General features: G+C 39.1%; 2 protein-coding genes and 1 long non-coding RNA gene across 3 annotated transcripts; 2 read left to right on the top strand and 1 right to left on the bottom strand.

The window, feature by feature from the left end:
• Positions 1-44: 44 nt before the first annotated feature.
• LOC108997962 lies at positions 45-3,551 on the top strand (the record flags this gene model as incomplete). The annotated part of the gene is made up of 5 exons (XM_035686911.1): positions 45-1,836; positions 2,413-2,608; positions 2,741-2,828; positions 2,927-3,449; positions 3,541-3,551. Coding segments are annotated over 5 exons (2,610 nt in total), but the record flags the coding sequence as incomplete, so codon positions are not given.
• A 26-nt stretch (positions 3,552-3,577) lies between these two features.
• Positions 3,578-4,526, top strand: LOC118345088. Its single transcript, XR_004798752.1, has 3 exons — positions 3,578-3,739; positions 4,164-4,276; positions 4,415-4,526. It is a non-coding gene; the product is annotated as an uncharacterized LOC118345088 (long non-coding RNA).
• Positions 4,527-19,764: 15,238 nt separating this feature from the next.
• On the bottom strand, positions 19,765-20,628 carry LOC108990422. Its single transcript, XM_018964389.1, has one exon. The coding sequence runs from the start codon at positions 20,626-20,628 to the stop codon at positions 19,765-19,767; it is 864 nt and encodes a 287-aa protein (XP_018819934.1).
• Between the last annotated feature and the right edge of the window lie 6,841 nt (positions 20,629-27,469).

The following is a 27,469-nucleotide window of genomic DNA, read 5'->3' as shown; positions in this document are numbered from 1 at the left end:
AAAAGTTATCCTTCTTTCTAATATGCTATTTTTCACCTTTTTAGTTGGACAAAAGCTGGATGAACTTGCCCGATAGGCTTCGTTCACCTGCATACGCCGAGGGGGTTAACACTTTCCTGACCCTAGCTAGAAACCACTCCCGAGGAATTGATCGCATTCGGTGTCCATGCCGTGAATGCCGTAATATGTTCTTCTTGCCTATATTTGAAGTGGAAAGTCACTTGTACATTAAAGGGATCAATCCAAATTATACCCATTGGATATTTCATGGGGAGGAGGATACACGAAGTTTCAATGCCGACGACGAAGATAGTGAAAGAGATGGTGCCGACGAGTACATTGATGACATGGTCCATATGTTAGATGACATCCGGTCAGGCACATTCGTTGATGTGCCCCAAGATCATACAGATCCATTGCCTTCTGGTGGATCAATACCAGATGATCCCTCCTCAAGTTCATCTTTCGATCAGCTACTAGAGGATGCTCGACGTCCACTTCTTCCTGGCTGTACAAAGTTCTCAAAACTATCATTCATTGTGAAGTTGTTACACATTAAGACACTGGGTGGATGGTCAATAAAGTCGTTTGAAATGCTACTTAACTTGTTGCGGGCTGCCTTTCCCGATGTTGAACTTCCACAGTCATATGAGGAGTCAAGGTCAATGGAGCGGAGTCTGGGTTTCAACTATCACAAAATTCATGCATGTCCCAATGACTGCATCCTGTTTTGGAAGGAAAATGCTGATCTTAATGAATGTCCTACCTGTAAGGCTTCAAGGTGGGTGCCTAATACTCATAAGGCACATCTTATCCCTCAAAAAGTGTTGCGGCATTTTCCTTTGAAACCAAGATTGCAACGTCTCTTCATGTCTGCAAAGATAGCAGGTGATATGAGATGGCATAAAGAACAACGACTGCCTGATCAGGATATGATGAGACATCCTGCAGACTCAGAGTCCTGGAAGAGATTTGATGAAGAACATAGTTGGTTCGCTCAGGATGCTCGCAATGTAAGGCTTGGGATGGCAAGTGATGGTTTCAATCCCTTCAACAATATGGCTAAACCGTATAGCATTTGGCCAGTAATCCTAGTCCCGTATAACTTGCCGCCCTGGTTGTGCATGAAAGATCAGTTCTTCATGACATCCCTCATTATTCCTGGGCCAAAATCTGCAGGTAATGACATCGATGTTTACTTGCAACCGTTACTAGATGAATTGATTGAATTTTGGGAACATGGGGTACCTACGTTTGATGCCTCCATAAAGGAAACCTTTGTATTGCATGCTGCATTAATGTGGACAATTAATGACTTCCCTACTTACGGGAATCTTTCTGGATGGTCGACAAAAGGAAAATTGGCATGTCCTTCATGTAATGAGGGCACAGACTCCAATTGGTTGAAGTATGGTAGGAAACATTGTTATATGGGACATCGTCGCTTTTTGCCGCCAGATCACATGTGGAGAAGGAGAAAGAATTTGTTCAATGGTAAAGAAGATCATCGCATGCCACCAAGTGTTTTAGATGGAGCTGATGTTTTAGCTCAACTACAGATGCTTGGGGACGTGCAATTTGGTAAATCACGTCGAAAGAGAAAACGTACTGCTGAAGAGTTGAACTGGACAAAGTATAGCATATTCTTCAAACTACCGTATTGGGCGACCCTGCGTCTTCGACATAATCTAGATGTCATGCATATTGAGAAGAATATTTTTGATAACATCTTGTGGACTTTAATGAATGTTCCTGGTAAAAATAAGGATAACATCAATTCTCGACGTGACTTGGAGATTTTGGGTTACAGAAAAGAATTACACTTGAAGTGTGAAGGTGAACGTGTTACAATGCCACATGCATCGTACACATTACACGGTGATGAAAGGAATAAATTTTGTGAATGGTTGGCTGATGTGAAATTCCCAGATGGTTTCGCTTCCAATATCTCGCGTTGTGTTTCTATACAAAATTCATGCAAAATCTCGGGATTGAAAAGTCACGACTGTCATGTTTTCATGCAAAGACTACTCCCTATTGCTGTTGGGGGGTATTTACGAAGTGATATTGCCTTGGCCTTGATTGAATTGAGCACTTTCTTCAAGGAGTTGTGTGCCCGAACCCTAGATGTTAACCGTCTATCCCAGCTCCAAACTGATATCATCACAATCCTATGTAAATTGGAGATGATATTTCCCCCTTCTTTTTTCGATATCATGGTCCACCTAGCTGTCCACTTACCCCGTGAGGCCATACTTGGGGGTCCAGTACAATACAGGTGGATGTATCCATTTGAGAGGTATCTCGGCAAGTTCAAGAGGTATGTTAAGAATAAAGCCCGCCCAGAAGGCTCAATAGCCGAAGCCTACATTCACACCGAATGCTTGACTTTTTGCTCAATGTATCTCCAAGATATTGAGACGAAGTTTACTCGAATGGATCGCAATGTTGATGGTGGAGAAGCGGAGAATATAGATGGATTCAAGATTTTCGACCAAAAAGTTCGACCCATTGGTATGGCTTTAAACTTGCAATTATCAAATAAACTCCTTCCGGAAGCCACCTGGTACGTCCTCAACAACTGCGATGAGATTGCATCATACCTAAAGTAAGCATCCATTATGTAGTCAATCATTAATTATTTTCTTATGGCTTTTTGGGGACAACCTATTTATTTGTTGCATGCCCAACACGTAACTTACGTGTATTGCTTGGACGATTTTGTGTTCTCCAAATGCAGGGAGCACTACGAGAAGTGTAATGTGCACAGTCCAAACCATACCGATCGAAAGCATCAAACTGAGTTTCCATCTTGGTTCAAGCAACGTGTAAGCTAGCTTGCTCCCTCCCTAGTTAGTTCAACCTGAATCTTCCCGAGTAAGTTGAAGAAACTATAAGTGATTACTGAACTTCAATATTGTTGTAGGTTCAGGAGCAGCGTATCACCAACCCACTTGATGTGACTGCTGATCTGTATGCGTTAGCTTGTGGTCCTGAACCTACTGTTGCATCCTATGCTGCTTGCATTGTAAATGGCAAAAGGTTCCATACAAAACAACGTGAACTTCGACGGCGTACACAAAATTCAGGGGTATTGGTGACTGGTGACGAAAGTACTAATAATGTTGACTTCTACGGTGTTATTAATGACATCGTGGAGTTACACTACATGGGGCGGCGTCGGGTGTACTTGTTCATGTGTGACTGGTTTGATGTGGGGGATCAAAGACGTGGGGTACGAGTTGATAACCATATGACTAGTATCAACATGGACAGGACTTGGTATAAGGATGAACCATTTGTATTGGCATGTCAGGCGTCCCAGTGTTTTTACATCAGGGATGTAAGGGCCCAAGGGAGATGGTTTGTGGTGCAGAAGTTCACGAATAGGAATGTATATGACATTCCACCGGTGCCGAGGGTGTTAGAAGATATTGACGGAGAGACTGGTGATGATGATGCCTATCAAGAAGATGATCCATCATCTACATATGCACCATTGGAGTCTGATGCATGTCCAGTGTCAACTCCACTTGATAGGAATGATATAGAACCTACCCACATTGATGCACAAGATGTCACTGTTCCGGCCATAGAAGACATCAATTCATTTGACTTTATTGATGATGGCATGGTTGCTTCTAGTTCAGGAGATGCTTATGCCAGTGAGGAATATTCTGATGAGGAGGAGTTAGACACAGACGACGACTGTGGTTCAGAATAGACAACAAGATCATTAGTTGAGTTTTTGTTGATTTACTTATTTATGGCATTTTTGTAATGGGTTGTGTCCAACAACTCATGACTAAAGAATTTGTTGTATGTCCCTTTAAAGTTTGGAATCCCAAGATGAATTTATTAATATACTTTTGCTTGCAACTAATGTATCACTTTTTGACACTATAGAAATGTTTCCCAATTGCTCTAGATCCCGAATGCGCACTCAAGTAATGAACATGGGGTAATGATTGTCACTTCGAGTCCGACAGTTGTCTATGCATTTCTAAGTATAGACTAAAGTAATGGATGGAAACATTTGCCAAATGGCCATCTAATGTTTTATTAAATGCATGTTTGGTTGCATAATTTATACCCGTATAAATGATTCTTTCGGATCACATGTCATAACTGTGACTAATAATTATCATGCTACTGCATTTCAGGTTGGGGTAAAAAGGCACGGTGTCACATTCAATAAAGGCCAAAGTGACACGTGAACGACGAGAGCCCATCCCTGAGCACTGCGGAGTCACTCACATCGAGCTTCACGATCAAGGTAGAGATTGTTGTATATGTTCGGTCTATTTCTTATGCATCCTTAATCGCTTTGCCTTATGTATTATTACATGTGATGTCCTTTCCTACTTGATTTGTCAAATTATCATGACTATTTTTCTCTTCATTCTATGGCCAGAATCGGGTATTGAAAAAGCATTGGCCTTTCCCATATTCATTCTGGTGGAAATGAGGAGTTTCAATGTTCAAGGTAGATATTTCGAGTGAACGTACTTTGCCCAATAGCTAGTTTATTTTCGATTTCATTGCATCCTTAATTTTTGGCAACACATTCTGTGCTAATGAAATGTGATGCACTTGTAGGTGATGCAAGGGGAGAGAGCATCCGAGGAAAAGGTGTTGGACGAGGTATTCGGGCCAAACGATTTGTCCCATACTTAACCAGAGCCAATCGACCCCGAGGAGTTAGTATCAATTCCTACCATAGTTCAAGTTCAGATGCGGATCACTCTGGCTCAGATGACTCAACGCAGCCTCCTAGTCGGCCATGGGAGCCTCCATGTCCCATTCCTCAGCCCCCACCCCATGCCAATAGAGAATCCTCACCCGTGAGAGAACCTGAACCGAACAGAGAAGATATCGGTATGGTCGTCTTTTGCCCTAGCTAGTTCATTAATTATTGTTGTTTGAACCATATATTTGTAAACACCAAAGAGTAATGAAGACCTTAAAAAATAGGCTAAATTTTGTTTTCTTGAAATACAGATACAGCCGCCCCCACAGTGCCTACAGCTACCCAGGAACAGCCCAAACGTAGGCGTGGGCCTGTTAAGTGCACTGAGTTCGAGAAGTTGAGAAAGTATGGAAAAGTGCCTCTGAAGATTAATGACGGCGAGTCGGCACCGTGTTGTGAGAACGCATCCATGTTCACGACACGGGTAACGCAAATAGTTAAACAACATTGTGACATGAGTTATGGTAGGTGGACCGACGTGCCGCAGGCGCAAAAGGACGAGTTGATTGAACGTGTTCGGGTAAGACAGTTGTTTTTTCAATTCTCAACTGCGGAAGTGGGGGTAGAATTAAATGCGGGCTTCAGTTAACATTGTGTTCATTCTTGTAGGGTGACTTCGTGTTGGATTGGGAGTTGGCAAATCATAGATTGACGGTCACAAAACATCTACGTAAGCGGTTCAATGCATTCCATCACGAACTACACCGCAAATATTTATCATACAAAACTCACGAAGAAGCATTGGCTTCTGGAGGTGGCATGGTCGACCCGATCATTTGGGATAAGCTGTGTGCGAGGTGGGGAAGCGAAGACTTCAAGGTATATATTGTATATGCAATACACAAAATATATATCAACAATAAGGAAAGATTAACACATCTTATATTCCATTTTGTGTTGGCTAACATTGGGTTTTAATGATAGAAAATCTCAAGACAAAATCAGGAAAATAGAAAGAAGCAAACTAATAACCACACAGCAGGCCGCAAATCCTTTGTTAGGATACTGGAGGAGAAGGTAGACTCAGAGTCATTTAATGATTTATGTCGTAATCTATATGGTCACTACGAGCTGAGTTCCTTTTACTCATGTTTCCAATTGATCATAGCTAACTATACGAATTCCACACTTGTAGCGGGCGACGAATGCGACTTTGGTGGAGTTTTATAAGGAGACTCATTGGTCGAAGAAGAACGGTAAATTTGTCACCTCAGCCACCGAAGACAACTATGTGAGTACGATAGGCTTTTATGTTAGAATATTTCCTACCTTAATTTACCGTTAAGGTTCAATTAGGTTATATTTGAAAGTAAAAAATTAATGAGGCATTAAAGGACTTAACAATGTTCCTGGAAATTGTTATATTATGGCAGAAAAAGATGGTTGACAAGTTGGATGATCTAGAGCCTGAACGACGTACCGAGGACGCAGCAGCGAGTGTGTTTAGGGAGGTACTTGGGCATAGACCAGGATATGCCCGGGGGTTAGGGGAGATGGTCATCCCGGAGTCGACACGACAACGTGACCGTGAAAGAGAAAAAGAGTACCGCGCCTTAATTGAACAACACAAGAAAGATGCCGACACCTACAAGAAAGATGCCGAGAACTACAAGAAAGATGCCATGAACTACAAGACGCAACTTGACGAAATGAGGGATGAAGTGCGCGCACTTCATGAAAGGCAATATGAAACGGATAAGATGTTGAGGGAATTCATGCAAAATTTCCCGTATAACACTGAGTCTCTCCACTCTCGTGGAGAGACTCAGTGAGCTACCTTCAAAACGCATGGGAAGGGCTTTTTGTGTATTTTGGAAACTTTTTGGTGGTGGGGGATAGTGGGTGGCCAATATATATATATAAAACCATATATATATATTTTCAGAAGTCCACATATTTTGTTGTATATAGTGAAGAGGACGGTTGTCTACTTTTGCATTAATTCCCTCATTGGGTAGTTGAGGGAATTTTTTGGTCAATTTACTGTGTGGATGTTTGGGTAGATGTTCAATGGGTTGTTCCAATTAGCTAGAGGGTGTTGGCTAAGGATCAGGATGTTGTGGCCATGGAAGAATTGCAGCACGGTGAAAGAATATTCTTTGCAGGTTTCCCGAATAGTGAAAGAGATGTAGCATTTTTTTTTTTCAATGTTTTCCATTGATTATATGGATGCATGTTCAGGTGTGTTTACAACCTTATGTGTACTCTTTTGCAGATACACCGCTCCAAATAAGGAAGTCTTATGTTGGTAGAATGGATACATTGAAGAGGCATCTACCCATTTCTGGTCAAGAAGGTTAACATTCCTCTTGGCTAATAGCCATCAGGTTTGAGGAAAAGATTTTTACTGCTGTGCACAAGTCAGGTACATCCATCAAACTCGGTCCCTTCATTCCATGATTAATGTACATGTAGAGAGTATCTATACATGCAGAATACAAAATACCTAGGAAGAGTCAGGAAATTATCATTGTTCTATCAAAGTCTTCCTAACCCAGTTTGTTGATAGTTCCCTATATGGTTCTTAGGTGATTCTTTTGTTTTTGACATGCAATTTACGGTAGAAAAATGGCTAGGACTATGAAATAAATAAGAACCATATATTTTTGAACATGTAACCTTCAACACATATATTTTTGTTCTTTAACTGAGTGAGAAATATTTATGTAGTAATAATGAAATTTGAGGTAATGGTTAGTCTTTATGAGATTCATTGGTAGTCTTTCCCATTATTAAAATATATTCATGCCAATTTCCCCTTCTCGTAGGAAATTGTTGCTTGGATATATACTTGGCATCCAAAACCACTGAAATTGGTTCAACCAAATTGCTGAACTTTCTACTCTCCTTATGGTTAGTTAGCAGGTGAGTTATTTGAATAATTGGGCACTGAATATAGATGAATTTAAATACTCTTAGGTTGGAGTGCCATTTGCACTTTGTTGTGTTGGTACATGATGTGCCCAATCAATAAACATTATGATTGGGCACACACTTGTCAGAGCACCCATGGATGATTGTTTAGCTAGAATGGGTTGTTCAATATTGATGGGTGTGGTTCAGATTTGGCTTCATTTACTTGGATGTTATATGAGAAAAGGATAATTGGAACCTACCATAGCTTTAAACAACATTATAGTTTAAAAAGAGGTCTACCTAGTGTTTTAAAATAATCAGATTTACTAGGATGCTCTGAGTTTCAATTATACACATGCTAATGGATTTGTAGTTTTGAGGACTGAACTTCTGGAATAATTAGGACAAGTGAGTTGTTGCACTGATCTTGTTGCTGCTGCTTAAAAACATAGATCAGATGCTTGTCAATTCTGATATTTTCTTACCACACAACAGTAATGATACATTATCTTGGTTTGTAATATCTATCTTGGCTATTGCAGAGCATTTTAAGCATCATAAGAAACCGAAACTTACATTGTCTTGGTAAAGCCATAAATCTGTCTTGGCTATTGCAGAGCATTTTAAGCATCATTTCATCAGAAACTTAGTCAATCTGAGATGGAAATACTAACATTGCTTAAGAAACTAAAATAATAGTACTTTGGCATGTTGATATATCAGTCTAAAGTAGTTTGCCAGTGGCATTAGTTCTATAAATTGATGGAACTCTTAAGTAATACATGTACAAAAAACCTTCAAACACAAGAGCCTTACCACAATCAGTTAAGAAAATGGCTGCCATAGTTATAAACAGAAGTAGGAGCTCTCATGTAACATCCTGCTTGCTTCCATGACTTCCCAATCAACAGAAAATGCAGTTTTTACATCCCTGATGTAAAAACTGCATGTGTATATCAATCATATATGTCATTACATTTAGATGCTGCCTAAGCAATTCCTTTGTGAAAGTTTTACCCTGTATGTTGCATGTAGACCACCACGCACATCTCGGCTTGCATAAAGACCAATGTGTGCATGCTGACTATCCATGCTCTCCACAAGAACTTGGTAACTCACAAGATTTGGCAAGCAGCTACAACAACAGATTTCATGAGAATAACAAAAGACATTCGGCATGCCTAATAGCTGAAAACAAGAGCAAAATCAACTAAGCCTTCCATTTCTTTTTTCCTTTCTTTCTTTCTTCTATGAAGAATTACATCTCACTAGCCAGTCACACAAATCCTGTACACTGACTATTATGAGGCCATAATTTCCCTAAAGGGTCTGATTGGTGGTGCTAAACTGGGACTGGTGCTTCAAATTGCATTCTAACCCCAGTTCTGGCTGCAATTGGAACCAAGTCAAAATTATAATTGACTACTTACCCTGTATGTTGCATGTAGACCAGCACGCACATAGTAGAAGATGTGCAAATTCTGGCTAGTTTGCCATCAGTTTTTTCTTGGTATCATAATTTAAACTTCACATATATATATATATATACAAGATGTTTCCTCTTGGCTTGATCTGTGTAACATGGAAGAGATTTTAGACCCTAGATTATATGCTGCATTTTGATGATAGATGCAGTGGCATGTAAAGCTGAAGGCACCGGAAGGTTAATATGCCATTATATTGATGCTTGTTCGGTTTCTTACCTCATTGATCACATCTTCTTTGCATTTCTGGAAATTAAATTTTGTTCCTGTCATGAAATGAAAATCTGGGTGGAGAGAGATATCTCAGCCACCAAAGTAGTCTCCTAAACACCCTATAAAAAATTTATGGAAGAAAATCTGCCCAATGGCAGAGAAACAAAACCATCTACAACACAATGCACACAACCAAAAAAACTGAGATACATCATCACCTCCCCTTTAAACTACATTAAGCCAGCTTACAATTTCAATGCCAAAATAACTATGTGAAAAAATAATTTAACATGGGGGCACCGAACTTGGATGTAATAAAAGAGAGACAATGGTATCTATGGCATCCTTCTATAAAAAAATGTGAAATGATTATAGATAAATGAAACATCTAGGAATACAAAAGAAGAAGTTAAATGGAAAACAGGAAACAAGTTGTGATGGCTATATATATATATTCAAACTGATGGTTTCTATCTGCATCATCCGCATGACCAGCACTTGTTAATTAAATATAAAGAAAGTCCTAAACGAATTAAGAGAACTCTAATCAGAAAAAGGGGCAATTCATACTCAGATGAGTCAAGATAATATTTAACCAGGTCCAGCATGATCAGTCTTACTCTGCCAAGATCTTTGTCAAGTTTGCATGTATGTTAATTTGTCCATTTTACTATTTTTAATTGCAGTTATTGAAACTTGTGAGAGGCTTTCCTAGGGAGATACAAGACCATCGCCATTTTTGCTGCAATACAAGTTATGGTATGTAAGTTTATGTCTAATAATATGAAGTACATTATCTATATATTCGATTGTTCAACGGAAGTCTGATTTATATGTCTGTTCTGAGTTTCCTCATCATTAAGTGGGTCTCGGCTCCAAGTTTCAAGAGCATTATTAATCCGCGTGTGTAGGTGTGCTGAAACATACATCCTGTTTTGGAAAAAAAAAAAAAATGGCTATGTAGTGAAACTAGCTTTAGCTTATGCCTGCTGCATTGGATGCATACAGCATACAACTTAAATATGTCCAGGCCTCCATAACCATCAATTGCCTTTACCTTTAGGACCCATCATGTTCATAAGTTTAGGTGTTTGTTGAGATGAAAATATTACAGCATCCAACACTTCCAATATTTCAACTTATCCTTTGAATCTTGAAAGCATGTCCATTCTATGGGTGTTGGATATTGGAAGTGTTGAAAAAAATCTGTTGTTCATTTGCTTAGTGACATGCTTTCAAGAGCTGATTATGTTGGTTTAAACAAATAGAGAATGTTTTGTTATTTATAACTAGTCCTTTATATATAACTGTTATAATGGTGTGAATTGATGCATTTTATTTGCACTTGTCAGATTGGTGTTTGTTGAGATGAAAATATTTCAGCTTGTGGCGGCCAAGTATAAGGGCATTGATGCAATCTTGTAAACCATGATTCTGCCCACCCCTCATGCCCAAGTCCCATTTTGCTACTTTACAGCGACTAGATATAATTTATAAAGATAAAGAAGCAACACAGTTCCTATATTTGAACAATGTATTCTCAATATTTAGTAGTTAAGGCATCTGTTTTGGGTTCCGAATGGTCCACCCTAGTGTATAGCCCATAATTACATTAATGTGAATTCCCCACCTGAATGGATGAATTGATATGCATTAATTTATTATCTTAGATGGAAATAGTGCACTCAAGATTTGGAAATTAGGTTCCTACATCTTCTCAAGGCATATATAACGAAAGTTCAATATTTTGATTTATGTTTCCTGTTTCTAACTATTTAATATCATAAGGCATGGGTTTAATATGACAATATTATTTTAGAAGTCAACATTAAGTGCAGTTTATGTGGTTAACAACACTATTTTTCTTATTATTTCAGGTTGGTCAAACAATATTAATTAAAATTGATGTTTTAAGTAATATTATCAATTTTAATTAAAATTGTTTCACTTACCTGAAATAATAAGAATAATAGTGTTAATTACATAAACTGGAAAGTGTGAAAATAAAATGGAACAATTTAACGAATCTGGGCGAAGAGCAGGGAAGAAGAAAAAAAAAAAAAATTAAAAGAGAACATTTGCGGCGAACTTTCAGCGCCGAAAAAACTCGTTTGAATGACCACATCAGTGGCGAATTTAGCAGATCGCTGCAAGATCTTCTTATTGCGGCCACTCTTATCGCCGTAATAGATGGAAATACGGTACGATATCTATAGCGGCGACATTTTCAAATCGTTACAAGCATCCTTTTGCGGCGACCACTTATCTATAACGGCGAATTTATCTCCGTTGAAATTATACTTCTATCGATGAAAACAAGGTTCGTAGCAAATGATAGTCGCGTTTTGCAGCGAAAATGTAAACATTTGCGGCCAAATAAAGTCGCCGCAAAAATAGATCATTGCGGCGACTTCAGGATATCGCTACTAATCAAACTATTTTGCGGCGACTAATTGGGTAATAGCGACGGTATATATCGTCAATATAAGTCTGTAGTGGCGATTATATTGAACCCGGGAACCTTTATCCCGGCGATTTTTTATATCATGTGTGGCGATAATTAATCGCCGCAAATGATTCCAGTTGTGGCGATTTTTAAAACTCGCCACTATAGAGCGGAAATGGCTTTAGGATTGTGGCGATCATGTGGCGATCTGACAATCGCCACATCTGATCTACAGTAGCGATTACGAGGCGCAAATGTGGCGAATTTGGGCGCCGCAATTGCCCAGTTTTCTTGTTGTGTCTAGACGTTGGCGGCAGCGGCTATCTCTTTCATGCAGAGGAGGGCCTAACCTATTTATAAACCTAGCCAAAAGAGAGCCAAGAGAAAAAAAAAACCCTAGGATGAGAAACGTGAATGTGGAGGAAAACGGATGAAGCCCGTGCATGCATAGAAATCTAGCACCGAGAGGAGTCTATGTGATGGAGGGCTATTGCGGCAACCATCAAAGTTCTCGTATGTGTATAAAAAAAACATGGTGGAAAACCCTAGAGAAAATAAAAATAAAGGAAGAGACGTGCATGTGAGTGGATTGTTTGAAATTCAAAGAAGAAGAAAAATCCGGCAAGAGGAGTTGTATTAAGAAGAGGATTCAAGGGCTTGGACGGAAAAATAATAACAATAATAATAATAATATTGATAGAGCCTTAATAAAATTATTCAAATTTTATCCCTAAAAAATATAGCGTCGGGTCGTTACATCAACAGTGGGGTTCACGAATTCACTATCCACACACATATAATAGTGTTCGAAGGCTTGTTTGTGTTTTTCAGCGGTACTGAACATCAAATATGTGGAGTTCCATCTCGTAGGAACATCCAAGCAAATCATCCTCCCACTAATATTTTCATTTACCGCACAAGCCTTGAACTTGGAAAACCTCGACGGTGAAGACTTCACATATCTAATGGCATCTCTAATTCTTGTTACAAACTCATAAACATCTCTCAAGTCGTCCATAACAATCAAATTCAATGTATGGGCAGCACACCACATGTGAAGAAACTCACCACCCAATATGGTACAATCACTATCCTTTATTCTCCTCTTCATATAATCAACAGCAACATCATTAGAAGAGGCGTTATCAACTGTGATAGTCAAGATCTTATTAATCTCCCAATCATGCAACCCCAAGTCTAACATCCTCCCAATAGTTTTGCCCCTATGGTTGGGAATTTGCCAAAACTTTATTTTTTTTTTGTGCAATTTCCAGTTGTAATCAATAAAATGTGCAGTAATGCACATGTAGTTCATATTTTGCACCGATGTCCAGGTATCGGTGGTTAGAGAAATTCTTTGACCATCCAACAATTTTTTTAGCTGCATCTTCTCTTCGTTATACAGCTTAATACAATCGCTTTTTAAAGTGATTCGGGATGGCAAAATAAATCAAGACTCTAAATCAGCCACATACTCGACAAACCCTTCGTTCTCCACAAGCCTAAAAGGCAATTCACACCTAAGAAAAAACTTAGCAGTTGACACCCTAAGTTTTTCTACATCATACTTCACTAGACTTTGTGGGCTACACACTCTTCCCTCTCCATCCCTCTTAACACCATATGACTGACTTTTTCCAACTCCTTTAAATCTAAGAGGGGAAGTTTTACATGCATTCTGGAGGTGGTGTAACATAGATGAAGTGTCATTCTTGTAGTGGCAACTGTATAGCTTAGTACAATAATTACATTGAGCTTTTGGGTTATTATGGTCAATAGGTTGCACTTTAGTAAAGTGTTCCCAAACCACCGATTGGTTACTAGGTGTTTTTTTTATTGCTTGGGTAAAGGTGGGATGGAATGGGTAGGTTGTTGTGTATATGTGGATGAAAGGATTGGAATACTCCCATGCTCCTCTACATCCACTGGAATAGACGAGGAGTCACCACCAATCCCTTGGGTTATACCGACATTACAACTCACAGAATCTTCTTCCATCTGTTATTGAGTAATAAAAACCAGCAAACACAATATAATAAATAATCAAACACTAATAATCAATTTGCAAAATTTAATAATCCAATGATGTAGCATCAAACATTAGGAAATTATTTCATGTATCTCATGATATGCTCGTCTTTGAAACTAGTAGTCTGATGTTAACATGTATCTGATATGCTAGGTAGATTTGTAAATCCTAATCACTGCTTTTAAATTCAATAGCAAGGATATTTTGCCAAAGCAACTGACTTATTGCTTTAAAATTCAATCAGAGAAAATTTAGAGATAATAGTGTTTTTATTTATTATTTTTTATTGTGCAATGTAAATACTAGGTACGAAATGATCCAAATCAGGAACTTAACTACGAAATCCTTCATTTCCAAAATTATATTGATAAAAATTAACATGGTAATTTACCAACTTAATAATTTGCTGATAACTAAGCTAACTTAATTCATTCACAGGTATTTATATCCAGTTGGAAATTTTATTAAAACATCCAATGCTTTTTCAGTCATGAATGTTTTTCAAACAATTCAAAGTCAAACGAATCATGAAACCAAACAGATAATTCATAAATAATGAGGTGTATGGTTTAGGACCAACATTTTCTTTTAATGAGGTCTTTTAGTGCACTGTTCCCTTTTATTTCATGGGGTATATTGTTTCTTATGGATCATTTATGAGCTTTTCTTCTTGAGCTTGGGTAACCTATGCATAAAACGGGCTATTTCCGTAAAGGTTTGTGTATAGACCTTCACATAAAGGTTTATGCACAAACAAATAGAGTTTTTTTTTCCTTCTTTTTTCTCTCTTTATGCAGACCATTAGAACTGCATTGGGTGATTGTGGCGAAACTTAGATGGTTGTACCACATCATGTGCTGTTATGCTAGGACAATTAAACATTGTAAGGCAGCAATGTTTGTTTCAATATGCAGGTGTTGTCTTTTTATGACCAAGCTGTTATACTTGAAGTACTTTTGGACCAAAACTAGCTAATCCAAGAGTAAGACCATTTTTGCTTGCTATCTTATTTGATCATTCAATGGTAACCTTTGTTTGTTTTTCTCACTCTATGTGTCTTTCATTTGTGATATTTTGATTTATTAATAATCCTTTTGATAGTATGTGTGTTTAAGGTGTTGTGCCGAGGAAACATTCATGTCTATTAAAGGGGATATTTATATCTATTTTTTTTAAATCCAACCCTTCTTGAATCTCTGGTACCTCATTTTATAAAGAAACAGAGGCAACAAAACAATGCAACAGAATCATAGTTACACAGAGAGAGAGAGAGAGAGAGAGAGAGAGAGAGAGAGAGAGAGTACCCAAACAAGTGAACAATGCCCTAGCGGGAAAGGCCCCCGGTGACCGAGATGCAGCGACCGAGATGCAGCGAGGACGAGCGGCGAACGGTTATGGGGTCAAGGCTCACGGGGTCACGGGCTCAAGGGGCTTAGGGTTTCTGTGTTTGGTTTTCACAGCGTAACGAGAGAGCAAGCGAGCGAGACAGACGCGGGGGGGGTACCAGGTTAAAACCCGATACCCGGGTTTCAAACCCATATCCAGACCGGGTTGGTCCGGGTTTGATCCGGGCCGAAACCCGGAACAGGAACCCAATTTTCCGGGTTTCAGACCGGGCTAGGAAAAAACCCAGCCCGGATGAACAGTCCCACCGGTGGCAGGGCCGTATCCACTATTATTACCCGTGGTTGGGCCGTATCCACTATTATTACCCGTGGTTGGGCCGTATCCACTATTATAACCAGTGGTTGGGCCGTATCCACTATTATTACCCGTATGCCACTATTATCACCCGTAGCAGGGCCGCAACTGAACAGAGCGGAAACATAATCAAATTCAGAATCAGAGAGTCATGCCAAAGGTTTTCAGAAATCATGTCTTATCCAAACAGAGTACTGAACAAAATCTTCAGAACTGAACAAAATCATATCACAACATAATTTATACACAAATTTCATATTTGCTCTCTTTTTCAAAGTTCAGAAACAGAATGTCAGAAATAAGCTCATGTCTACCCAGTCATGACAGAAAATACTTTCTTCTTAAACAGAATCTCATGAGTAATGCAAAACAAATAACTAAGGTAGTTCAAATTTCTTTTCATAATCAGATATGTATATTTTCCAAAAATAACCTCAGCTCATTTTATTTTAATGCAAAGTCTAGCATAGGAACCCCGCTTACCTGGACTTCTTAGCTTTTCAGGAATTTCCTCAAAATGCTGAACAATTATTAATTGTCACCTATAACGTAATAACATAATTCTCATAAATTTCCAATCGAACACAATTTCAATATTTAAGCTTAAGATGTTAAAATAACCTATTTTAATTCTTCAAAAACCTAACTTCACGTAACCCTAAAATATTGTCACATTTTCTAAATTCATCAATGTCCCAATAATCAGTCTGAACAAAACACAAAACTAACTTATTTACTAATGAGATCAAATTATAAAATTTAATACTGGATAATATAATTATCCCAAAATATTTTAAAATAAACCATTTTTTTTATAGAAGAGTCGAGATCACCTGTCCATGAGTGACCCCTTCTCAAATTTTATTAATAGCCCTCACTTATGGCGGAGGAATATCGTGGTTACAGACTGACACCTAGTATTACAAACCCCCAGGTGTCAAAATTACAAAAAAAAAAAACATGAAAGTAAAGACTTACTATAAAAGGACAACCAAGCAAAAACCATTCCTGTTAAGAAAAAAAAACCACCAAAAACCAACAAATGTTAACCCAAAAAATATAACGTCATAAACACTTACCAAACCAACCTAAAATACCGCATGAACATGACGCTAACAGCAACGCAATGAAGGCAAACCCAGGGTATCCAAACGGATTAAACCACGAAGCACCCTAGGCACCTCCCTAAAAAATCTCCACTCAGAATTAAGACCCGATGCACCACTCCGGGCCAACCAATCCGCAGCTTTATTTCCCTCTCTATAAACATGACGAACAACGCACACCATAGAATCCATAAGAGCCAACGTATCTTCCCAAAAATCTTCCAAGTACCACACACCACACCTTCTCCTATTCCACCACGAAATCACCACTTGAGAATCTAATTCAATTTCCACAAAATTAATCCCCAGTTCCTTACAGGCTTTGAGTCCCTGAAGAATAGCTAACAACTCTGCTCTATTACTGGTACCGACTCCAATATAAGAATTAAAAGCATAAACCATAAGACCTCGATCGTTCCTAATGATACTGCCCACCCCTGAAGAACCTGGATTACCAAGACTACTCCCATCTGTATTCAATTTAAACCACCCTTGAGCTGGCTTTTGCCAAGCCACTAGCTTTAAATACTTCCTATCAGGAACCAATGCTGGAATATTCAATGACTGTAACACCTGGGAATCATGTCTAGAACATTTGCTAACCTTTTTCATATCTCGAACTGCTAATCCCATCCATCTACTAATAGAAAGCCGAACCGAAAAAATAGACTGAAGCCTTCCCTCCATACGTGCAGTACATCGTCTACACCAAAGATGCCAAATAATAATAGAAGGTAGAAGCCCCACTATTATTCCCAGCTGAGAATTAGAAGATGCATGTCGAAACCAAATTTGCACCGTCTCCCTCCAAGTAAGACCAATAGGAATACCAAAAATAGATCCATAAAAATGCCATATTGCCGATGCAAACGCACCTGTAAGTAACACATGATTTTGATCTTCATAATTACCTTCATCACAACAATCACAACGAGAAACTATCTGGATCCCAATGCGCCAAAGACGATCATCTACGCTTAAGGCCATGTTCCACACTTTCCACATTAAAACCGAAATTTTAAGTGGAAGTAACTTATGTCACACCCAAGGATGCCACTCCATACTAGATCCTCGAACTCTAATGTAATCCCAAGCGGATTTAGTAGAAAAATTCCCACTGTCATTCTTCATCCAGATCAAGACATCAGAGCCTCCCTTACACCCAGCCAAAGCCTCAACAATATCCTCCACATTATCCTGACCAACCAACGTACTCAAAAACTCCACATCCCAACTATTGGACAACTTACACTCTTTAACTTTCAACATCGGATTACCCACTATCTATAACTCATCAATTAGAGGACCCCCATCTCTCCATTTGTCATACCAAAATAATATATTACCATCTCTAACTCTCCACTTAGCATTATTAAGAACACTCGGAATACTTTTGACAATCATTTTCCAAAACCTCGTTCCTTTTCTCATATCAATAAGACACCAAATCAAAGATCCCACATATTTTCCTTTAAATAAACTAGCCCACAGGAATTCTCCTTTCAAAAGATTCCATGCAAACCTCATGTGCAAAGCTTTTTGTATATCCCCCAAATTCCGCAAACCAAGACCACCCTCCTTTATTGGCTTACAAATACTCTCCCATGCCACCCACTTTTTTTTCCTTTTACCATTAATCTCTCCCCAAAAAAATGTGCTCAACATTCGGTTTAGTTCTTTAATAATAGATTGGGGAACCTGCAATACTGCAAATATATGTAAAGCCATACTAGATAGCACATGGCGAAGAAGAATTAAACGGCCACCCGCTGATAAAAATTTCATTTTTCAACCACTAATTTTGTTCCAGACTTTGTTAATCATCTCCTCTAGATGCTCATGCTTAAGACGCCCCAATACAATCGGAACCCCAAGATATTTAAAAGGAAACAAGCCTTCGGAGAACCCTGTCAGCCTTTTAAGAGCTCTCTTTCTTACTAACGAAATTTTTGGAGAATAAAATATGGCTGTCTTTTCTTTACTAAGTTGCTGACCTGACCAATTTTCATACTTTTCAAAAACCAACAACAGTTCCTTCACCGATTTCTTTCCTCCATTCAGAAAAATAACAATATCATCAGCGTACATAAGGTGAGAAATATGAGGAGTACCTCTTGATTGAGAAAATTTTCCAATCTTTTTTCAACAAAGCTTTGTTTCAAAAGTCTAGAAAGCACTTCTTGAAGGATAATAAAGAGATAAGGCGAAAGGGGATCCCCTTGGCGCAAACCCCACCTCCCTTGAAAGAAACCTTTCGTCGTTCCATTAAGCATCACAGAATACCACACATTCGAAATACAAGCACGAATAAGTTCACGAAAAGTAGAAGGAAAGCCAAAACACCTCAATACCTCAATCAAAAAATTCCACTTCACCCGATCATATGCTTTAGCCATATCAACTTTAATCATTATATTACCACCGTGTGTCGTCCTCTTCAGTGAGTGAACCATTTCCTGGGTAAAACTGATATTCTCAAAAATACTCCGCCCAGGTATAAACGCTCCTTGCTCTAGAGAAATCATTTTGGGAAGAAGACCTGTCATACGATTCACAATAATTTTCGAACAAATTTTATAGAAGACTAAACAAAGGCTTATTGGCCTAAATTTATCAAACCCCGAAGGTACATCTACCTTTGGGATTAGCACAATAAAAGAAGCCGAATAAAATCTCGTAAGTTTTTGGATAGAAAAAATTCTGAAATAGCTTCTAAGACCTCAACTTTAACCACCTCCCAGCAACTCATAAAAAAACCCACGCCAAAACCATCTGGGCCCGGGGAACTATTAATAGGAATAGATGATAGGGCCTCTTTCACTTCAACCAACGAAGGGATCCCTCAAAGCCGGACACAATCCTCTTCATTAATAACCGACGATATCAAGCTAGTTAAATCAGGCACCTCCCTTGCCGGATTAGATCTCTGAAGAAACTCAGAAAAATAATCAACGGCACCAAGATGAATTTCTTCCGGAGAATTAAACTCCATCCCATTCAAAGTTCTCAACTTATGAATTTTCCTATGCCTTTTATTAGATAACCAAACATGAAAGAATTTTGTGTTCCTATCACCATCCATTCTCCATTTTATTTTAGCCATCTGCGCCAGTCTTATATCCTCCCTTCGCCTCCAAGAATACAACTCATTAGAACACCTCACTAACTCCCTTTCAATATCATTTATCCCAATCTCTCTGCAACAAATGTTCAAGACTCTCAACCTTATCTTCAAGAATCGCAATACGATTATTAGTTCTCCCAAACACCCTCTTGTTCCATTCACGTAACGCCACCTTAAGCTTTTTAAGTTTGCTAGCTAATTTAAAAAGCCCCGAACCTGTAACAGATTCAGACCACACATTGTGAACAAAATTCATAAAATCCGGGTGTTCAACCCATATTTGCTGAAATCGAAATGGAGGGGGACCATAAGAGAAAGGATCAATTAAAAATTCTATAAACATAGGACAATGATCCGACGTTGTCCTTGGAAGATACGAACAATGAGCATTCGGGAATAAAGTCAGGAAATTTGCATCAAGTAACACTCGATCCAACTTTGCCCAAGCTCTAGATAATCCCTGCTGACCATTGCACCATGTAAACTTACCTCCTTGTGAATTCATTTCAATCAGCCTGCCCTGATGAATCCATCTATTAAACTCATCCATTGCAACTCTATTCCGCGGACGCCCACCACACCTTTCCACATCCGACCGAATTATGTTGAAATCCCCAGCAAACAAGCAAGGCTCAACACCCATTCTATCCGAACTCATCTCCTCCCAAATCATCTGTCTCTCATACCTATTACACTTAGCATAAATAAAATTGACCAAGAAATGAAAATCTCCTTCGCTAATACGTAAAGACACATGCTGCGAACTCATGCGGACCACCTGCACATCCACTTCATTTTTCCAAAACACCCATATTTTTCCACCATCATTCTCATTTGTTATCACCTTATCAAACTGCAATATCCGCATGAAACTCTGGATTTTATCCACACTCTGAAAAGGTTCCAGCAACACTGCCATCTTTGGCTTATGTTTAGACATCAGTTTTTGTAAACGTCTCTTAGAAGTACCTAAACCTCTTATATTCCAGACTAATATAGATCCAGTCATTGAGTAAACTTCTGCATTCTAGTGATCACCCGCTTGGAGCTCCTGATTTTCTCAAACTGTCGCTTTTGATATTTTCTCTTTACAACTTCATCTTCTGGATCCGAATGATATTCCTTCTCCTGCACAAATACTTCCGCATTTTTCTCAGGTTCCGGATCACACATCGAACCATCTTCCAGTCGTACCTCTTCCTCATGAACATTATTAACCTCCCTTTCTGCAGAACTAGGAACTACTTCCCCCTCCCTCATGTCCATTTCCAACTCTGTTTCCATTAAGTGGTTCGAACAATCCATTTTTCCTTCAAAACTTACTGGGTTCATTTCTTCCGCAAGATCCGCAATCTCAAGATTTTCATCTTGATCCTTTTCCGGTTCCAACTCCTCAACCAAAAGAATGGGATCACCTAACATCCGATTATCTTCAGTACCTTTGTTTGTTTCAACTTCTGTATCCTCAACAACTGGGGTATTAATCTTTTCCGTCGGCTCTTCCACAATCGGTTCTTGTTGCCGAACCCACACATTACTTCCTGCACTCTTTTTCCCAGCACGGCAAGTCTTTAAATTGTGCCCCTGTATTTTACACTTAGAACAGAACGCCGGCAGAGTTTCATATATAATTTATTGCTTTCAGCTAGTTCCCAGACCAGGCATCCCAATCCAAAAATAAGGTAAAGGTTTCTTTGCAGCATCCATTTCCACACAAATACGAGCACCATCGGTTCGAGTAACACAACGAGTAGAGTTATCACTTCTAATAAATCTACCAATAGGGGCTGTAAGAATTTTAAGAAATGACTCATGATAATAGTTAGGAGGCAAACCTGGAAGTACAATCCACACCGGTACAATCGAGTGTTCTTCTTCTTCTTTAAAGTCTGGAGTCCAGTGAAATGGACGGTAAGGAATCCCGTCTATATCATTAACTTCACGAGCCAGAGCCTTCATGCAGTCTTCTTCCGAAACTATTCTGATAAAAACATTCCGAGGATGCCTCATGTTAGAAACGACTGGAACGCCATCAAGATTCCATCGCTTGTGAATGAAGGCCTAATGGCATCCAAGGATGGTTGGTTCCTCAGAAACTTCAAAACAATCGAGTACCGAAAAGGCTCGGCAGATCATTGGATTTCCTCCATAGAAAACTGGAAAAAGATTTCGCCATCCTTGGCTTTCGGCAGACGGTGCGCCACAAACATATTTGGAAGAGGCTAAGGAACCACCGATACAAGATCCACGAAGAGACGTCGACCTCCGTTGTTAGCAGCAGCAGCCAAAGAGTACTTGCGTCAAACGTAGCATGAAAAAACTTTCAAGGAGAAAGCCATTCTTGGAGCGTTGTTTAGCATTTCTTTCAAGTGCTTATTATGAACATTATTTCTACATATTTACAGATATACTGTTCACCCTTCATCCTTTATTTTACTATTTTTTTCTCTCTCGTCCCACTTTAATTAAAAGTATAAAAGCCCATTAATATAACATGTAGTAAAGGGTATTACGGTAATTTCAATTAATTCTTTGAAAACTAACAAAACAAACCTACGTAAATTAACATAACATGCACGGCAGGGCTTACTCACGAAGGAAAACAAGCGGCAGCGTGCGACGTAGGCGAGGGACTATGCAGACGGTGGTGATCTCGGCGGAGCACTGGACGAGAGAGAGAGAAAGAGAGAGAGAGAGAGAGAGAGAGACCAACGAATGAGAAAAAAAATGAAAGACAGAGTAAGTCGAGAGAGTGTGACACGGAGGTGCTGTCGGTGGCTTACCGAGCGGGACGCGGCGGATAGGAGTGGCGTGGAGTGACCGTCGGAGTTCTCTGTGCCGGTGGTAACGACGTGGAAGTGCTAGCACCGTGTGTGGTGGCTTCGAACGACAAGTGCACCGGGTTGGGTTGCTCTGTTTTTGGTGGCTAGAACAGGGGAGTTTTCGGTTCACTACGTAGGTGGTCGCCTTCGGCACTAAGGTGGTGGTACAGTGGTATACGGCAGACGAGAGGGAGCTCCAGTGATGGCCAAGTGGAGATGGCGCACAGTGAAGGGCTGCAGTCCGTGGAGTTGCAGTGTGCCCGGGTTGCGTCAATTTTGTAAGGAAGCAGCGTGTATTTTGAAGAGGCTAATAGCGGCTGCAACATGGTGGAGGGTTGACGGAGGCTGAGCTATGGTGCACAACGGTAAAAAGGATAGAAGTTTCGGTTGTTGGCTGTGGAGGTGCGACACTAGGCTCTATTTTGGTTGCTGGAAAACAGGGGAGTTCATGGGTGGTGTGTCCGTGCTTGTGGGTGGCTCTTCCGAGGTGTGGAGGTGGCGGGTTCAAGAAGTGGGATTTCGGAGAAGCAGAAAAAGTGTTTCCGTTGGTGGTTTTTCAGTGGCTGGCGTCGGTTGTACTCTGTGCAGGGTGACGGCGATTCCGTGTGAGCTGAGTTGGTGATGAAAACGTAAAGAGAGCTGGCTCCGTGGGTGGCTGGGTTGTGCAGTGTGCATGAAAAGTGTAACATAAATAAATATAGAAAAACAAAAGAAAAACCCTAGGGAGGAGCAGAGGGAGAATTTGCAAGAGAGGCATGCATGGTGTGGAGTATTGAATGCGGCGGCTTGTGATTGGGCAATAGTATAAAATGTGGATAGCTTCTTGTTTGTTTAGGCATATATTTATATTTCTTTGTTTCATCAAGTTCGGAAACCACAAAGAAATTCTATCATGTTTCTAAGCTGTTAAAGACAATTGTTTTTCCCTCTACGACATTTGTTGCATTTGTGGTTTCCGAACTCGATGAAACAAAGAAATATTTAACAATTAAAACAAACATAAGAATTTAAGTGCTCTATTTTTGCATTCCTACGGCATCATTATGTGCTGTAAATTTGTTACAAAACTTGTTAAAAACCTACGCATCAACAATATACAGGTTCGAGATTTAGCTACAGAAAAGACAATCATATTTGCAAGAATCTATTAGTAGTTCAAAGGCAATCATATTCTGAACCATGATTTGTTAAGATATATGTGAATTATTAAAAGAAAAAAAATGCCGAAATTATGAGGAAAGTTAAAAGGCAAATTAAGAATCTAATAGTGTCTGATATATACTCAAATTATATTAAATGGAGCCCAACTCCTAAAACAAATTGCATCCTTATTGACCAGTGCTAATAAGGATATTAAATGATCTCTAAATGCTTAGAAACACACAAACCTAATACCTAAATGACACGACAGTACTAAAACCTAAACCACCTATCAGCAGTTAAATCTCAACTACCACTATCTTATGCATAAAATTAATATTCTATATATTAATTTATTTGAACGTTAATTGCAAATCCGAAGGCAATATATATATAATAGTAAATTTGGAGGATTAGCAAACGGGTCAGTTTTTTTGAAGTTGGCCAGAACATTTTCATAATTACTTTTGCAAATCATGCAGATAGACAACTCAAAGGAAAGCCTTGGCTTTTTGATAATTTTCTCTTTATAATGAAGCCTTATGAGGGTGATCTTCAACCAGGGAAGATGAAGTTTAATGTGGAATCCTATTGGTTGCAGATTTTTAATCTGCATTGGGCCATATGACAAACGATTGTGGAGAGTGTATCGGGCAATCTGTGGGGAAAGCTCTTGACGTTGATGTAGACGAGGATGGTATAGGATGAGAGAAGTTCTTAAGAGTGTGGGTTGAGTTAAATCTGCAGAAACCTATAGCACGAGGTCGAATAATCATGGTGCAGGAAAAGAAGGTTCGATAGACTTTTAAATATGAGAAACTCCCAAGGTTATGCTTTAGTTGTGGGTGGATTTTACATGGTGTTGATGGGTGCTCTGTGGTTGCTGATACTAATTACCGGAATACACCACAGTTTGGCCCTTAGCTTCGGGTTGAGGATAATTATAAGCACAGGTCCTCTTTCTCAAGCACTAACGTAAGTTCTGAGGGGAAGATAGAAGGAGTGAAGGACCTGAATAATGAAAATTGAGCAAGTGAGGCTGAAGGTTTACTGGGCAGGACTGGTTTTGGGTGGCGGTGGAAGGAATCCGATCAAGGTGATTCTAGTAATTCTACAAAGAATCCCCCAAGGTTGGATGACGAAACTATCAGCATGCATGGGGGATAGGGTATCATTGAGATAGCAACTAGCCCGAATGTGGGGGAAGTGGTTACACGTTCTCAATGGAGTCTGCTGAAGGGGATAAGGATTGCACCAATTACGGTGGAAGTATCTTCAAAGCAACATATAGAAACTGACTCAAACTTTGTTGAGCAGGAAAAGCCGTTGGTGGAAGTTACTATGATGGTGGGCTCAACTGACATGGGCCATATTGGAATGGATGTCATTGAGGACTTGGCCCATAAAGAGCCCAATGAAAACAGTGGGTATAAGGGCAGCCTTTGTTCACATACAACTTCACAAGGGTCTACTTGATTTCAACAATTACCAACTCATGTACAGCTCAACCACCAAAACCTACTAAACGCAATTCACGGTGGAAACGGAGGGCCAGCGGTCAACACACTAAGGTACCAGACCTGGAATTTCACTCTGGAGAAAAGAGGCATGTTGGAATATAGATGAGGGCACTGGGGGGGACTGGGTCTAAGAGAGGTAAGCTCTCTTCTTCAACAGTAGATGACGAGTATGACTTTGATACGGCGCAGGCTGGGGTCCAGCTTCACCGAGCACCATGAAAATCTTTAGTTGAAACTATCGGGGGCTTGGGAACCCCCGAACAGTTCAAAGCCTTAGTTTCCAGCTAAAGGCAAAAGCTCCCACTATGGTTTTCCTCATGGAAACCAAGCTGAATAATGTTAAGGCTCTAAGTATATCAAGGAGAGTGAATTATGAAAACTATATAGTTGTGGATGTAGTAGGAAGGAGTGGTGGACTAATGGTTATGTGGAAACAGGATATAAACTAGGAATTGGTTAAATTCTCCCAGAGGTATACCAATCTTATTGTAAGACCAACTGAAAACAAACCTTGTTGGTTGCTGACCTGTTTCTATGGGCACCCAGAGTCAAGTAAGAGAAGGGATGTTTGGCAATTACTAAAATCCTTTAATCCAAGGAATATGGGGGTGGTGCATCATAGGTGACTTTAATGAGGTTCTTCTGGAAGGGGGCTTATACGATTTGGGGTGGAGTGGATGCAAGTTCACATGGAGCAATAGGCATAAGGATTCCTCATTCACAAAAGAAAGGTTAGATCGACCATTGATTAATAACTTGGAAGCCCCCTTTTACGTATCCAAGACATGATAAAATTACTTAAAATCCATGATTTCATGTGAAGATTTATGCATTAAAATATTTATGAAAAATCATGATTTTATGTGAAGAAACGTGTACCACGGAAATTTATGAAAGAATGCGATTTCATTTGAAATCTATAATACGATATGACAAGATATGACATGCATATATACGATTTCTTTTGAAATCTATGATATGACAAGTATGCAAGTATGATTATGATGAAGTATGATTATGCAAGATATGACAAGATACGTAACGGCCTATGTTATGATATGAAGACGGTACCTATGTTATTGGCATGTTGCATTGCCAGGTTGTGCATGCTGGTAGCGTCAGTATGTCTTCCTTATGTATCGATTCCACAACTAGCGACCACGGGCCAAATCAGAATCTACTTAGATTCGCTAACCCTAACTCACGAGATTCAACAGTAGGTAACAACTTATGATAAGTGCAAGATAAGTTCATGTTCATGTTTATGTTATTTACGTATGTATTTATGAGTATGCACGTTTTTCAAAAAACTTTATGTTTATTATGTTTACTATATGATGTGTTGCTTATTGAGTATTCGACTCATTTTTTGTATATTTTCATGTTTTTAAACCACCCTAGGTGATGACATTTATGAGAAAGAGACTAAAGGACAGGACTTGACCTCGGGAGGCAAGGTAGAGGCTTAGACAAATTATGGTTTAAATAAACTATTCTGATAAGCACATGAAACTTTCATATTTTTTTAATAAGTGCTTCCGCGGACTCTATTTTGAATTTTAAGTGTTTAATAATGTTTGTTTTATTTATGGAATCTTTTGCATCTGGCGCATTGTTAAAAAAAAGTTTTTAAGTTCAAATTTAGTAGTAGCACACTAACTCTCAGAAAATTCTAAAATGTCTTTATTGGGGAGCAGGGTGTTACAGTTGGTATCAGAGCCTAGGTCGAAAGATTCTGTAGACTTCTCAAAATAAAGAGAGGAAAAGTTTTTTCAATGAACTTTTTTTTTAAAAAGCAGAGAAGTTTTTGGAAAATAGAAAAGGAAGGAAATGAATGTCTAGGCCAAGGTCTCCCCAAGGAAGGTTCTGCTCTGCAATGAGTATTTTTTTACTGTTACTATTTTATTTTTTTAATGAAAGTTGTGAATGAAATTTTTGGATACATGCATGTCTAAGTCCACCTATTACGTGAAAGGGTTTTAGCGCATAAGGTAAAGAAACTTTTAAATATGAGTTCAGGAACCTTTGGTTTTAAGATTGATGATACATCTTGTTTATGAGGAAATAGTCTTATATTTTGTTGGTTTTATTTGAGGAAATTAAGAATGAATTTAGAGGATTTTTGAAGTTATGACATAGATTTATATATGGTGTATGGTATTTCACAATAATTGGTGGTACTCTTATGTTCTATAGGTAACGTGATTCTATCGCCAAGTACGAGTTGTACGATTTAAGAACCAAACTTTGAAGAATTTTAGGTTACGAATTGTTGAGG

This window comes from Juglans regia, unplaced genomic scaffold (genome assembly GCF_001411555.2).
Source record: "Juglans regia cultivar Chandler unplaced genomic scaffold, Walnut 2.0 Scaffold_14, whole genome shotgun sequence".
NCBI classification, from domain to species: domain Eukaryota; kingdom Viridiplantae; phylum Streptophyta; class Magnoliopsida; order Fagales; family Juglandaceae; genus Juglans; species Juglans regia.
Note: the sequence above shows the minus strand (reverse complement) of the source record. Positions and strands in the feature narration are given on the sequence as shown.

What these genes read in the sequence shown, in the direction of transcription:
- LOC108990422 (XM_018964389.1), bottom strand. Translation starts at nt 20,628, where the DNA reads ATGGCAGTGTTGCTGGAACCTTTTCAGAGTGTGGATAAAATCCAGAGT.